At 34.6% G+C, this 12137-nt stretch overlaps 1 protein-coding gene across 1 annotated transcript; it reads left to right on the forward strand.

Moving 5' to 3' along the window:
• Nucleotides 1-734: 734 nt before the first annotated feature.
• LOC145132790 (uncharacterized) lies at nt 735-9659 on the forward strand. Its single transcript, XM_079067698.1, has 23 exons — nt 735-993; nt 1166-1281; nt 2005-4357; nt 4438-5403; nt 5486-5563; nt 5650-5715; nt 5801-5893; nt 5989-6081; nt 6180-6281; nt 6360-6482; nt 6578-6712; nt 6790-6882; nt 6960-7064; nt 7152-7244; nt 7330-7434; nt 7522-7632; nt 7716-7958; nt 8049-8234; nt 8312-8410; nt 8495-8611; nt 8682-8924; nt 9020-9163; nt 9407-9659. Exons 2-23 carry the CDS (start codon nt 1168-1170, stop codon nt 9421-9423), a joined length of 5679 nt encoding a protein of 1892 aa, XP_078923824.1. The 5' UTR covers nt 735-993; nt 1166-1167; the 3' UTR covers nt 9424-9659.
• The last annotated feature ends 2478 nt before the right edge of the window (nt 9660-12137 follow it).

Below are 12137 nucleotides of genomic sequence, written 5' to 3' on the forward strand. Positions count from 1 at the left end.
AATAACAAAAGCGCAATAAACTTTACAATTAATTAAAAAATTATTAATACAACAAAAAACCTTAAAAAACTTCCTAAAATGTTGTTTGATTTGTGATCCTAATAGTTTCTTGCAGGATTTGAAAAAATTTCGATTAATTAGTGAAAACTTCCCAAAGTCTTTGGTTTACAACTCTTGTGCAAGAAGCTCGTGGAAGAAGCTCCTGTGCAAGAAGCTCGTAAAAAATGATGATAAGAAAATTTTCGATTAGTTAGTGAAAAAAACCTAATTAATACACAAATTATAGTTTAGGGACCATATATTTACTACATACATGTCATTGTGACTATATATTTACCAGATACATGTATTATGACCATATATTATATTTGAGAGATACATGTCATTTCAATAATGTTTGTCCATTTATGTTTATAAAAACATGTTAATGATTTTATCCGTAATTTTTTTTTAAATCTGTGTAGTAGTTGTTTGTAGTAATGATTTAGAAAAAAATAAGAGTAATGTATTATTATTATTATTTAAGTTTCTTTTATTTAAAAAAAGGATATATTTTTCTTATATTTGTCATAATCTATTTTATGATTTGATTTCGACTTGTAGAAATACGTTCCACACGTCCATCTATTTTTAATTTGCCGTAATCAACACTCAATTACTTGAGCCAAAATGGATAACACCGTTTGAAAATAGAAAAAGCTTACAGCCATACTCCCCTGGCCAGTGACGGTCAACAAACAGCGCGTGTCGGTTACCATGACGGTAGAAATACCCACGCGCTCCTCTCTGGTTAAAAAACCGATGAACGCATACAACAATCACTAACACATCTGAAAATAAATTCTCCCCCCTTTCCTTTCTCAAGAGCGGGAACCCTAAATTCAGTTTTTTCAAAATTTCAATTTACAGATCTATCTTTATCTATCGTCTAAATCTATGCGTCTTCCAGGTTTAGAGTTAATTAATTGAAACAGTACTCAATCTCCAACTCAGGTACTATTTGTTGTTTGTTATATAGATTCGTTTACCGCAATAAGTCGTTTTTTTTTTTTGTGTTTTTGGTTTGATTTGATGCATTTTTGTGGTTATTGTTTTGTTTTTTGCACTTCCAGATTTGAACTTGTTTTTGTTGCATACAGACTTAGTTATTTTTTATTTTTTATAGAGATGGATTTTCATGATATGAAAAGGACGGAACTTCAAGCGCTATGCAAGGAACACAAAATTCCTGCGAATTCTGCCAACTCCGTGTTGATTGATAAACTTTCTCAGCTGCTCAATGTAAATTTTCATTTCCTTGTGCTATCTTTTTTCATGTTTTGGTAGGTGTTCACCCGGTTTAAGTAACAAGATTTAAATTTGAATTTGTGGCCTAAATTATTGGCTCTTCAATTTGGTTTATTCACTAAATTAATCTTCGAAGTAGAGGTTAATAACTACGTTGAACTTTGAGATCACTTCTAAAATATGTTTATTTTTTTATACTAAAAATTCCTTGGCTTTATGAGGATTGGGAAGGTGAGTCTTCCATCATTTCTCCAAACATTGCTATTTCTAAAATAAATGCTAATAATAGAAGTTTATAGCATGTAGTTGGTACTTTGAGAAAAAAGAGTATTCTTGTCAAAACTTTTGATTATTTTTGTCTGATGTTCCAATATCGTTTTCACATTATCACAATACTTATCATTTAGTATGGTCCTAGCTCAAATAGTGTATTTTGCTAAGTTTGCTCAGGAGAGTAATTAAACATAGAAAATAAAGGTGTCATATTATTAAATGGATGTAGGTAATAATAGTTGCCATCTAGGTGGCCTAGTGGTGATCATTTGGTATGAAACTTTCCAAATTGGAGTTGATCCAAGTTTGAATCTCCCTGGCTTCAACTTTGGGATTGCTGTTTATATGTGTATATTCATGCCTATGTTACTGTATACCAAATTGTCATTATTACATGTTAATAGTTACTTTTTCTGATATTTTACTCAACAATATTGTATTCAGGTAAAGCAGGAAAAGCAAAAACCTGGAACACAACAACGGGCTTGTATAAAGAGCTCGGTTGAAGCCATAGATGATAGTGAATCTGCAGTGTCAAGAAGGCAAGCAAAGAAAGTTAGGTTTAGTCCAGAAGTTGAGTATGAACGATCTGGAAAAAAACAGAAGGCTATAGAGCTTGTGGTTACAGGGATCAAAGGTAGAACTAGATCTGTGGCGAAGAAGGTCGATGAACCTGCTGTTGATGATGTTAATAATGCCACTGATGATGATGTACAAATTCCTGTTAAGGTTACTAGGTCTAGGGCTCATATACTGGAAAAGGTTGATGTTGTATCAACTGATGGAAGGAAGCAAGGTAGAAGGGCTGTAAAAGATGTACAAAAGGAAAGTGAGGAAGTTCAAGAAACTGAAGGCAATCTTGGCAAAGTCACCAGATCAAAGGCGAACACAGTGGGAAAAGGCGATGCTCAACTTGAAAAAAGTAAGCAAAGCAAAAAAGAAGTTAAAGATGTTGAAAAGGAAAGTGAACCAGTTAAAGAAACCGTTGTTGTTCGTGCTAGAGTTACACGGTCAAAGGCACAGACTGTGACAGAAGACATCAAGGAACCTGAATTGAGTCCTCAAGTTAAGAAAAAACATGGTAGACAAACAGAAAAAGATGAGGCAAAAGTTGAGCTCTCTAAGGAGGTTAAGGATGTTCCAGTTAGAGCTACAAGGTCTAGAGGACAAACTCTAAACACTGATAGTTTGGTTGCTAATCCTCCAGCTGAAAAGAAAAGAACCAGAAGGGATGATAGTGAGGTTGCTAATCCTCCAATAGAGAAGAAAAGAACTAGAAGGGACACCATTGTTGCTGATCTGAGCCATAACACAAGCAATGAAGATAAAGGTGAGAAATTGGGGCGTGGGAGATCAAAGAAAATAAGCGAAGAGAGAATTGCTGAAGTTTCTGAAACTCAAAATAATGCTGACAAGGGTACAAGGCAATCAAGGAGAAACAAGGCAACAGTTGAAGCGCCTATAGTTGTGGATCAAGATGTAAGCAAAGTGGAATCTGTTAATGAAAAGAAAGTTACAAAGTCCAAAGCTCCTCTTGCAAAGAAATCTTCTGAAAGCAAAGCTGAGGTTCAACAACTTGAGGAACCAGAGCCTGCAGGTAGAAGGAATGTAAATCGAAGAAAATCTGTCATGCAGCCTAAAGTAACTGAAGTGATTCTTCCTCTTGAAGAACCTGTGAACATTCCTAAAAAGGACACCAGGCGAAAATCAGTTGTGCAAAAAGCTCAGGGGAAAGGAAACAAAAAACCTCCTGTTGGAAAGAAAGAAATAGTAAAAGAAACTGAGAAGCGTGAATCTCCTATTTGTAAGTCTGTTGCAAAAAAGCAATCAAAAGATGCTTCTAAAAAAGAAATGAAAGCAGTTGCTAGTGGTTCTGAGAGTAAAAATTCTAGGAAACGAAGTGGAGACCTTATTGTTGAAGATCAGATTGTTAAGCCTGAGCCTGTTTCTACACGTAAAGAATCTGTTGCAAAAAAAGAGCAAGAGAGTGTTGTGATGAGCGAAGATAATAGGTCTAAAAAGAAGGCAAAATTGAGTGAAATAAAACAAAGCGATTCAGAGGACCATGTTGAAAAATCCATTTCAATGGAGACACCGATTTTAAAGATGGCAAATCTTGGATTAGATGATAAAGTTATGGAGACTGAGCAAACTCCCGCCATTGTTGAATCTGGTAGACGGTTTACACGTGGTGTAATAAGAAGTGATAGAAAGGAGCCAGGTCAGTCAACCATTAAAGAGCAAAATACTGGAGTAGCTCGTTTCTCCTCGCGTAAAACTTCAGGTCGATTTACACGCAGTGGAATCAAGGTTGATGAAAAGGAGCAGCCAAGTGAGTCAGCTCATCAAAGTCTAACTTTTGATGATGCTCTTAATGCCTCACCTGAAGATGCAGTAGCTGAGCCTAGTTCAGATGATTCTATAGCAGTTCCAACTGAAGTTTCCAACGAAACTCATGCTCCGATAGTAGATGAATCAAGCAATTTATCAGCTTTAGAATCGTTGGAGTTGCCAACCATTGATGCACTTTCAGATGGATCTCATGTACTTAATCAGAATCAGGAAGTTCATGTCAGTTCAGAGATAGTTGTGGAAGCTGAAGTTCAGGTAGCAGTAAATTCAGAAAACTCTGTGGTTCCAGAAGTTTCTGAAAAAGAATTGGAATTGACAATATCAGAATCCACATCAGAGGGGCTGGAAAATGATGCGAGGGTTGAAGAACCATCTGTTTCTGCTGTGAAGACGGTTGAAGTACAAAAAAGTGATAATATTTTCCTAGAACAGTCGGACTTTAATGGTAAATAAATACTGTTTGCTTTGTTTTATTAGTCTGTAAGGTGAGTGATTTGAATATAATTTTATTTTATTAACTTGCAGGCAATTCAAAAGAGGTTGAAGCTTTGGTAGAGCCATCAATAGTCGAAGGTGTGAATCAGGTTATTGCAGATTATCAAGCTTGTGCTAAAAAAGATGAGGATGATCCTGATAATGAAGAAGATGAGAAGCCTAGCAATCAGAAACGTGAAGATGTTGAAAATATAGTTGATGCTCAGGAGATGGATCTTGTAGTGGAAGGAGATGTTCTTGAACCTAACAGAGATATTATTCAGGAGTCTGGTGATGATAAGCTTCAGGGTCTTGGCATGGAGGAAAATGATCTTAAAGATGAAAAAGTTACTGTTCCAGAAAGTTTGACCACACACAGTGAGCCTGAAGATAAGTTTAATGTAGTTGAAGCTGATTACAAGCCTGTAACAGTTACAGAAAGTTTAATTGCACACAATGAGCCTGCAAAGGAGTTGGAATCTGATATAGTGTCTTCTACTGGTAATGATGTTCAAGAGATCCCTATTTTGGGTCAATCTGATGATGAAGTTGAAGGTGTTGACAATGTCAGGAAACATGAATCAAACACAAATGACCAGGATGGAGATACTGAACAGGAACAACTAACAAGGCCTTATAGTTTTGGCATGGAAGACCAGGATGTTGGGAAAGATGAACCAGAGCCAGCTCAGAATGAAAAAGAGCCCATTCTGCCTGAAGTTTTTACCAGTTCTTCTGACCAAGGACCAGAGCCATCTCATAATGAAGATGTGCCCGAGTTGCCTGAAGACTTAACCAAGTCCCCTGACCAAAAACCAGAGCCATCCTTGAGTCTTGCTGTTGATGAAGTTCCATGTGATACTGTTGATGCGTCAACAAGCAAAGAGGCACCAAAAAACCCCACATTAGTTGATAAAGAAAAACAGATGGATGGTCACAAGTTGAGGGAATATTATTCAGCTCAAGAGAACCCAGCCATTGAAGAAAGCTTGCCAGTTGTGTATACAAAAGAAGAATGTGAGACCATAAAACATTTCATAGTGTTCTTTACATGATTTTAATCCTTTATTGATTTCAATTTTAATTATTTTTTTTGCAGCTACTATTGATGGGTTGGCTACAAATCAACTTCCTGGAGATATTGGATCTTATGAAAGTCCGATTACAGAAGAAGAATGTAAGACCTTTCACACGTTGATGGTTTGTCAACCTTTTGCTCTTTATGCTATCATTGACTCGGTTAATTTTTTTTTTTGTTGTCAGCTCCTGTTGATGATTTGGTATCGTATCCAGTAACTTCCTCTAAGGAAGAAGAAAGAAACGAGCAAGGTAGTTTGATTATATTGTTTTTCAATTTTGATGGATTTAGAATCCTTTAATGTTTTCTTAGCAAATGAAGTAAAAACTTTTGCAGAAGATTTGGGGAATTATAGTCATGGAACAGATGACTTTCAGAAACCAGTTTCAACAAATGAAAGTGTTGATGTAGTAGGTCAAAGCATGAAAGGTGGATTCTTGTGATTTTACTCTTGTTGTGATATCAGATATGTATAAAATATTAATTTGTTTCTTTATGATCACTTTATGCTTGTTGATCAACAGATGACCAAGTTTCAGAATTCCAAACTTCTGCCATAGATGAAGCTTCTACTCCTGCAATTGGAGGTGCAACTGTTGGGCTCTTCAACTGGTCTGGTTAGTTCAGTTACTAAACTGTCAACCAAGATTGTTATGTGCCTATTTTTCAAAATCTTCAGAAAAGAAAGCTGATTGCTGTATTTTTGCAAGTGTAGATTCATCTCTAAAAGAGTTATTAAAAACACCAGCCACAACTCAAGTCAGTCATGCAGCAGAGTGTCAGCAAAGTGTGGTCAGATCTGCCCTTCCTGCTGAAGGTGGTGCAAATTCATCTATTGATCCAATTTTGAAGTTTAAAGATTTATGACTCGTTGTTTGCTTTGACAATTTTATAGATGGCATAGAAGGCAAAGCAACACCATATCCAGATCTTTCTCTGAAATCTTTATTTACAACACCAGCCACATTACGAGAAAACCGTCAGCAGAGTACAGTTAGATTTGACCTCACTGAGGAAGGTAGTGCAGTGCCAAGTTCTTCAACTATTGATTAAATAATTTGATGCCAAAAGATTCTTGACACTGAATTCGTTTTATATGATATCATTTAATAGATGACACAGAAAATAATGCAACAAACATTCCATGTTCATCTTTGAAAGCATCGCTTACAACTCCAACCACAACTCGTGTCAGTTATGAAAAAGAACCTGAGCAGAATACAGTCAGATTTGCTGTTCCCATTGAAGGTAGTGCAAGTTCTTCACCAGTTAGTTTTACTTTTAAAGACTTTGGACTCCCGCTTTCTTATGATATCCATTTATAGATGACACGGAGCATAATGCAACACAAAATCCTGGTTCGTCTCTAGAAGCTTTATTTAAAACAACACCTACAACTCAAATCAGTCATGTACAAGGTACTTCGTCTAATGATCAAATAATTGGAATTTAAAAAAGGCTTTTGACTCATTCTTTCTTTTGATATCATTTATAGATGTTTCCTTTTTGAAAACGTTATTTGCAACGCCTGCCACCACTCGAATCAGTCGTGTGAATGACCCTCAGGAAAATTCTGTCAGTGTTGCCTTGCCTGATAAAGGTAGTGGGAGTATTTCATTTTTTTGATTGAATAATTTGAATTTAACAGACTGTTGACTTGTTTATTTATCATGATATCATTTTATAGACGACACAGAGCACAATGCAACACAAAATCCAGATTCGACTCTGAGAGCTTTATTCAAAACACCAGCCACAACTCAAATCAGTAATGTACAAGGTAGTATGAGCTCCTTACCTATTGATCAAATAATTAGAATTTTAAAAACCTTTTGACTCGTTCTTTCTTTTGTTATTATTTGTAGATTATTCTTCTCTGAAAATGTTATTTGCAACACCTGCCACTACTCAAATCAGTCATTTGAATGACCCTCAGGAAAATTCTGTCAGTCTTGCCCTGCCTGATAAAGGTAGTGGGAGTTCTTCATTTTTTTGATTGAATAATTTGAATTCTACAGAATGTTGACTTGTTTTTTTATTATGATATCATTTTATAGATGAGAATGCAACACCAAATCCAGCGTTGTCTCTGAATGCGTTATTTACAACACCTGCCACAACCCGAGTCAGACATGTAGAAGATCATCAGGAAAGTCTTCAAGCTGAAGGTAGTGCAAGTTCTTCACCTCTTTGATCAGATAAATTGAATTTTTAAGACTACTGACTAAGTTCTTTTTTATGTTTTTTATAGATGACGCAGAAAGTAACACAACACAAAGTTCAGACGTGTCTCTGGAAGCCTTGTTTGCAACACCTGCCATAACTCGAGTCAGTTGTGTTGAAGACAATCAGCAGAGTGTCAATGAATACACCAATACAACACAAGGTCCAAATTCATCTATCAAAGTGCCAATGAATACACCTGCTACAACTCAAGTCAGTCATAGCAAGCATCTTCAGGAGAATACAACCAAGTTTACCCTTCCTGCTGAAGGTAGTTCATTTTGTTCACCTGCTGATTGAGTAATATGCATTAAAGAGACTTTTGGCTTATTCCCTTTTTTTTTTAAATCCTGTTCTGTAGATGACACAAAAGGCCATGCAACACTAAGTCAAGAATCATCTCTGAAATTGTCATCTGCAACACCTGCCACAACACAAAATCAAGATTTGTCTCTGAGAACGTTTTTTGCAACACAATCCACAACTCGAGTCAGCCATGTAAAAGAGCGTGAGCAGAGTGCAGTCAGATTTGATCTTCCCAGCGAAGGTAGTGCAAGTTCCTCACCTATTAATTTGATTTTAAAAGACTTGGGGCTCCTAATTTCATATGTTATCGTTTTATAGATGACATGGAACACAATGCAACTGAAAATCCATACTCATCTCATAAAGTGTTTCCTAAAACACCAGCCACAACTCAAAGATTTGCCCTTCCTGATGAAGGTAGTGCAGGTTTTTCACTTTTTGATCAATTAGTTTGGTTTTAGAGACTTTTGGCTCATTCTTTCTTGTGATATTGTTTTAAAGGGAATGCGACACAAAATCCAGATTTATCTTTGAGAACTTTGTTTGCAACACCTTCCACAACTCAAGTCAGTTATGTACACCACAGTCACCACCAGACTACAATTACAATTCATGAAGGTATGATCTCATTTGTTCAATTTGATTTTTGAAATACATGACTTAATTCTTTCTTGCAACTTTTTAATAGATGAAAAGCAAGGCACTCCAACACAGAACCAAGGTCATGATGAGGATGAAAAAAGTGATATGAACTTTCAAGATTTTGCTCATAAGTATTTTGATGATGATGAAGTAGATTATTATCCTGGTGACAATTCGAGTAACGACCAAATGGATGAAATTAAACAACATGACTTGCCGAGTGAAGTAGCAGGAACAAGTCACCATGATGCTTCTGGCTTAAAATACAGGTCTTTTTTTATGGGTGAAGGTATAGAATTACCCTTTTTTATGTCTTTAGTAAAAAAATTGTCTTTGATTATAAAAGACTTATGGAAACATTCTTTCTTATGATTGTAATGGTAGACAATAGGCAAGGTACTACAACACAATCTCCAGGTCCCAGTGAGGATCCAAAAAGTGAGATTTTTGGAGCCCCAAACTTTGACGAAGAAGTAGATTTTGGTTCCAGTGACAACTCGGGTGATGAAATGAAGCAACAAGATACAGGTACATGATTTCTGCTTTCATTTTTTTTTGTTTGGGCATATACTTTGAATGCTCTATATCCAATTATGGTACCGATGCTTTATATCTGGATGACATTGCTACAATTAGGTTGATTTTAAAAAAATTTTGTAAAAGAAAAAGTAGGATGCTATATAATAAATAATTCAATGGTAGTAATAGTAATATAGTATATTGCTTTATATAAAATACCATCTGCTAAGCTACATTTGATTTTGAGCGTAGGGAGAAGAGAAATGTAACAGTAAGGTTACAAAGGAGCAAAGACTCAATTGTCTAACAAGTGACCTGAGCTGCTGAGCATATAGCAAGGTCTAACAAGTGACTTGACAGCGTATAGCAAGCTTTTTGGGTAAAAAGCATGTTTATGTTTGTTTTATTTAGATAAAAGGGATTTGTGTGCAGTCGAAATGTTATTTTTATATTTGACTACCTCGTACTTTGGAAAGAAAAACGTAGACTAATTACTTGTGATGTATTTTGTTTAAGTTTCTATAACATTGCTTGACCAGGTGGTTTGTATTAAAAAAAAATATATCTTGTACCACTTGGATGGGGTGGGGTGGTAGTAAGGACAACATTTAATAATTATTTAATTAAATTTACTTAAAAAGCTAGGTACTGTTTAGTCATTTTAGGGGCAATTACTAATTTAGCCAAATTAAGGAAGTCATTAGCAATTTATAGCCAAAAATTAGTAAATGTCCAAATATAGCCTACGAAACCGTAGGTTTCGATATTCGTCTACTGTTTCGTGTTTTGTATTAAAAAAAAAATTCATTTTTAGGATACAAAACCGTAGGTTTTTTAAAACATACGGTTGCCTCTCGAAACCTACGGTTTCCCAAACCGTAGCTACGGTTTTGGGTGAAAAAATACGTTTTTTTTTAATTATTTTTTTTATTTTTATAAATCTACTGTTTTGGGGGTTTTAATTAAACAAAAAAGGAAAACCATAGGTTTTGAGAGGAAAACCGTAGGTTTTAAAAAACCTACGGTTTTGGTTTAACTCAGCGTTACCTCGTAAGGTCGTTTTCAATTTTTTTTTGCTTTGCGAAACTTTTTAAAAAGTCTTCAAATAGCCATTGCATAGTTTACGAATTATGCTTAGTAGGGACCTAAACACAGGAATGGTTCAGAGTCAGACCACGCCTTATGACAAAAGGGGGAGAAAGGACTGTCGATCTGTGATCAAAGAAAACTATACCTGAAGAATGGGATACAGATTGACCGGCACAAAAGCCATCTCTATCACTGTATCCTAAAAATGATTTTTTTTTATACAAAACACGAAACAGTGGTTTTTTTTTGGTTATTTTTGATAAGTAATTAAGGATTTTGGTTAGATTTGTATTTTCCCCGTCATTTTATGTGGTTAGAGATAATTTATTTTACAAAATAGAACTCGAGGCTCTCATAATTAAAAAAAAAAAAAAGTGGGCCTGATGTGAAATAGTCATACAAATATAAAGAATATTTATGTTATTTACTTTAAAGTTTATAGCTTTTGTGTGAAATAATCAACTATTGGTTCTTCCTTGTTTTGTTTTATGAATGTTTATTTAAAAAGATGAGATGAAAATACATGCATTTTTTTATAAAAACTTTTTTAATGTAATTCTCCAAATAAAATTAACTTTAAGGGAAGAATTAAAAGAAATCTTGTTAAATAAATAATCTCTAAAATAATGTTTATAGAAAATGAGAAAAAAACTGAAGAATATTGTTAATTTTTTTTGGACCAAAATGATAATGAAGATTAAAGCATGAACCAAATAAGTACAAAAAAATTGAGAAGGGTGGATTTTTGTTGGATTTAGGTGGACTTTTAGGTATCTAGAGATGACTCGAGTTTAAGAAAAATGACATGTAAATAAGCTTTATTTTATTATCATGATATCATATATAAATTTTATGATTTTTTTAGTTCAGAACAATAAATTTGCATGTAAGGAGATAGACGGTAAAAAATATGCAATATAAGGAACAAATGGAGCGGAAGTCAAAGGATAAACGACTTAGTTAATGTCTGAAAAACTCTCCATAGGTATCAAACTGCACTATAGCCGTACCATGTTGAACAACATTTACTCAACATGATCTCAATCAAACCTAATTGCACAAAAGAAAGTCATAATATAGTTTTGTAACGAACTCGAATGATCTCGATTAAAACTTGAATCAAATATGTACCAAAAACCAGGATGTGCGGATTTTTGTTAGGTTTGGGGCTCGTACTAGTATCTAGGTGGAATTGAATCATAGATGACCATAGTTTAAAAAAATGATATAAGTAAATCAACTTTATTTTAATATATATGATCGGGCAATAAACCTAACCATGGCAATAATAATATTGTTTTTTTATCATGATTTCATATATAAAATTTATGCTTGAACAATAAATTTCCATGTGAGGAGATAGACGATCAGAAATGTGTAATAAGCAACAAACGGAATGGAAGTAAAAGGATAAACAATTGAATTTATATATGAAAAACTCTCAATAGGCTTCAAACTACACTATTAACCGTACCATATCAGACAATATTTTTTTGAACGACAAATCTAATCTACTTCTTAATTCCATCTATGTCCACGACTTGCACCCTCAACCACAAGGAGAGAAGGTAACATCTGATACCGCTAGGCTAGAAGCCCTTTAGTTGTTGGACAATACCTACTCAACAAGATCTCAATCACACCAAATCACACTAACGAAAGTTATGATTCGATTTTGTAACAAACGAGTATAACTGACTTTTGGTTTAGACTTTTATTACACAATCGAAAACACGATTAAATAACAATCTTATAAACAATCACAACCTTTCTATTTTTAATGGGAGGGGATAAAATGTAATCGTTCGGTAAAATAGATGAAATAATAAAATTATAATTTTGCAACCAAAAGACATGAAATAGCGGTATGATAAATTGTTTTCTTTCAACAAAA

This window comes from Lactuca virosa, chromosome 1, assembly GCF_052849685.1.
Source record: "Lactuca virosa cultivar CGN04683 chromosome 1, Lactuca_virosa_CGN04683_v6, whole genome shotgun sequence".
NCBI lineage: Eukaryota > Viridiplantae > Streptophyta > Magnoliopsida > Asterales > Asteraceae > Lactuca > Lactuca virosa.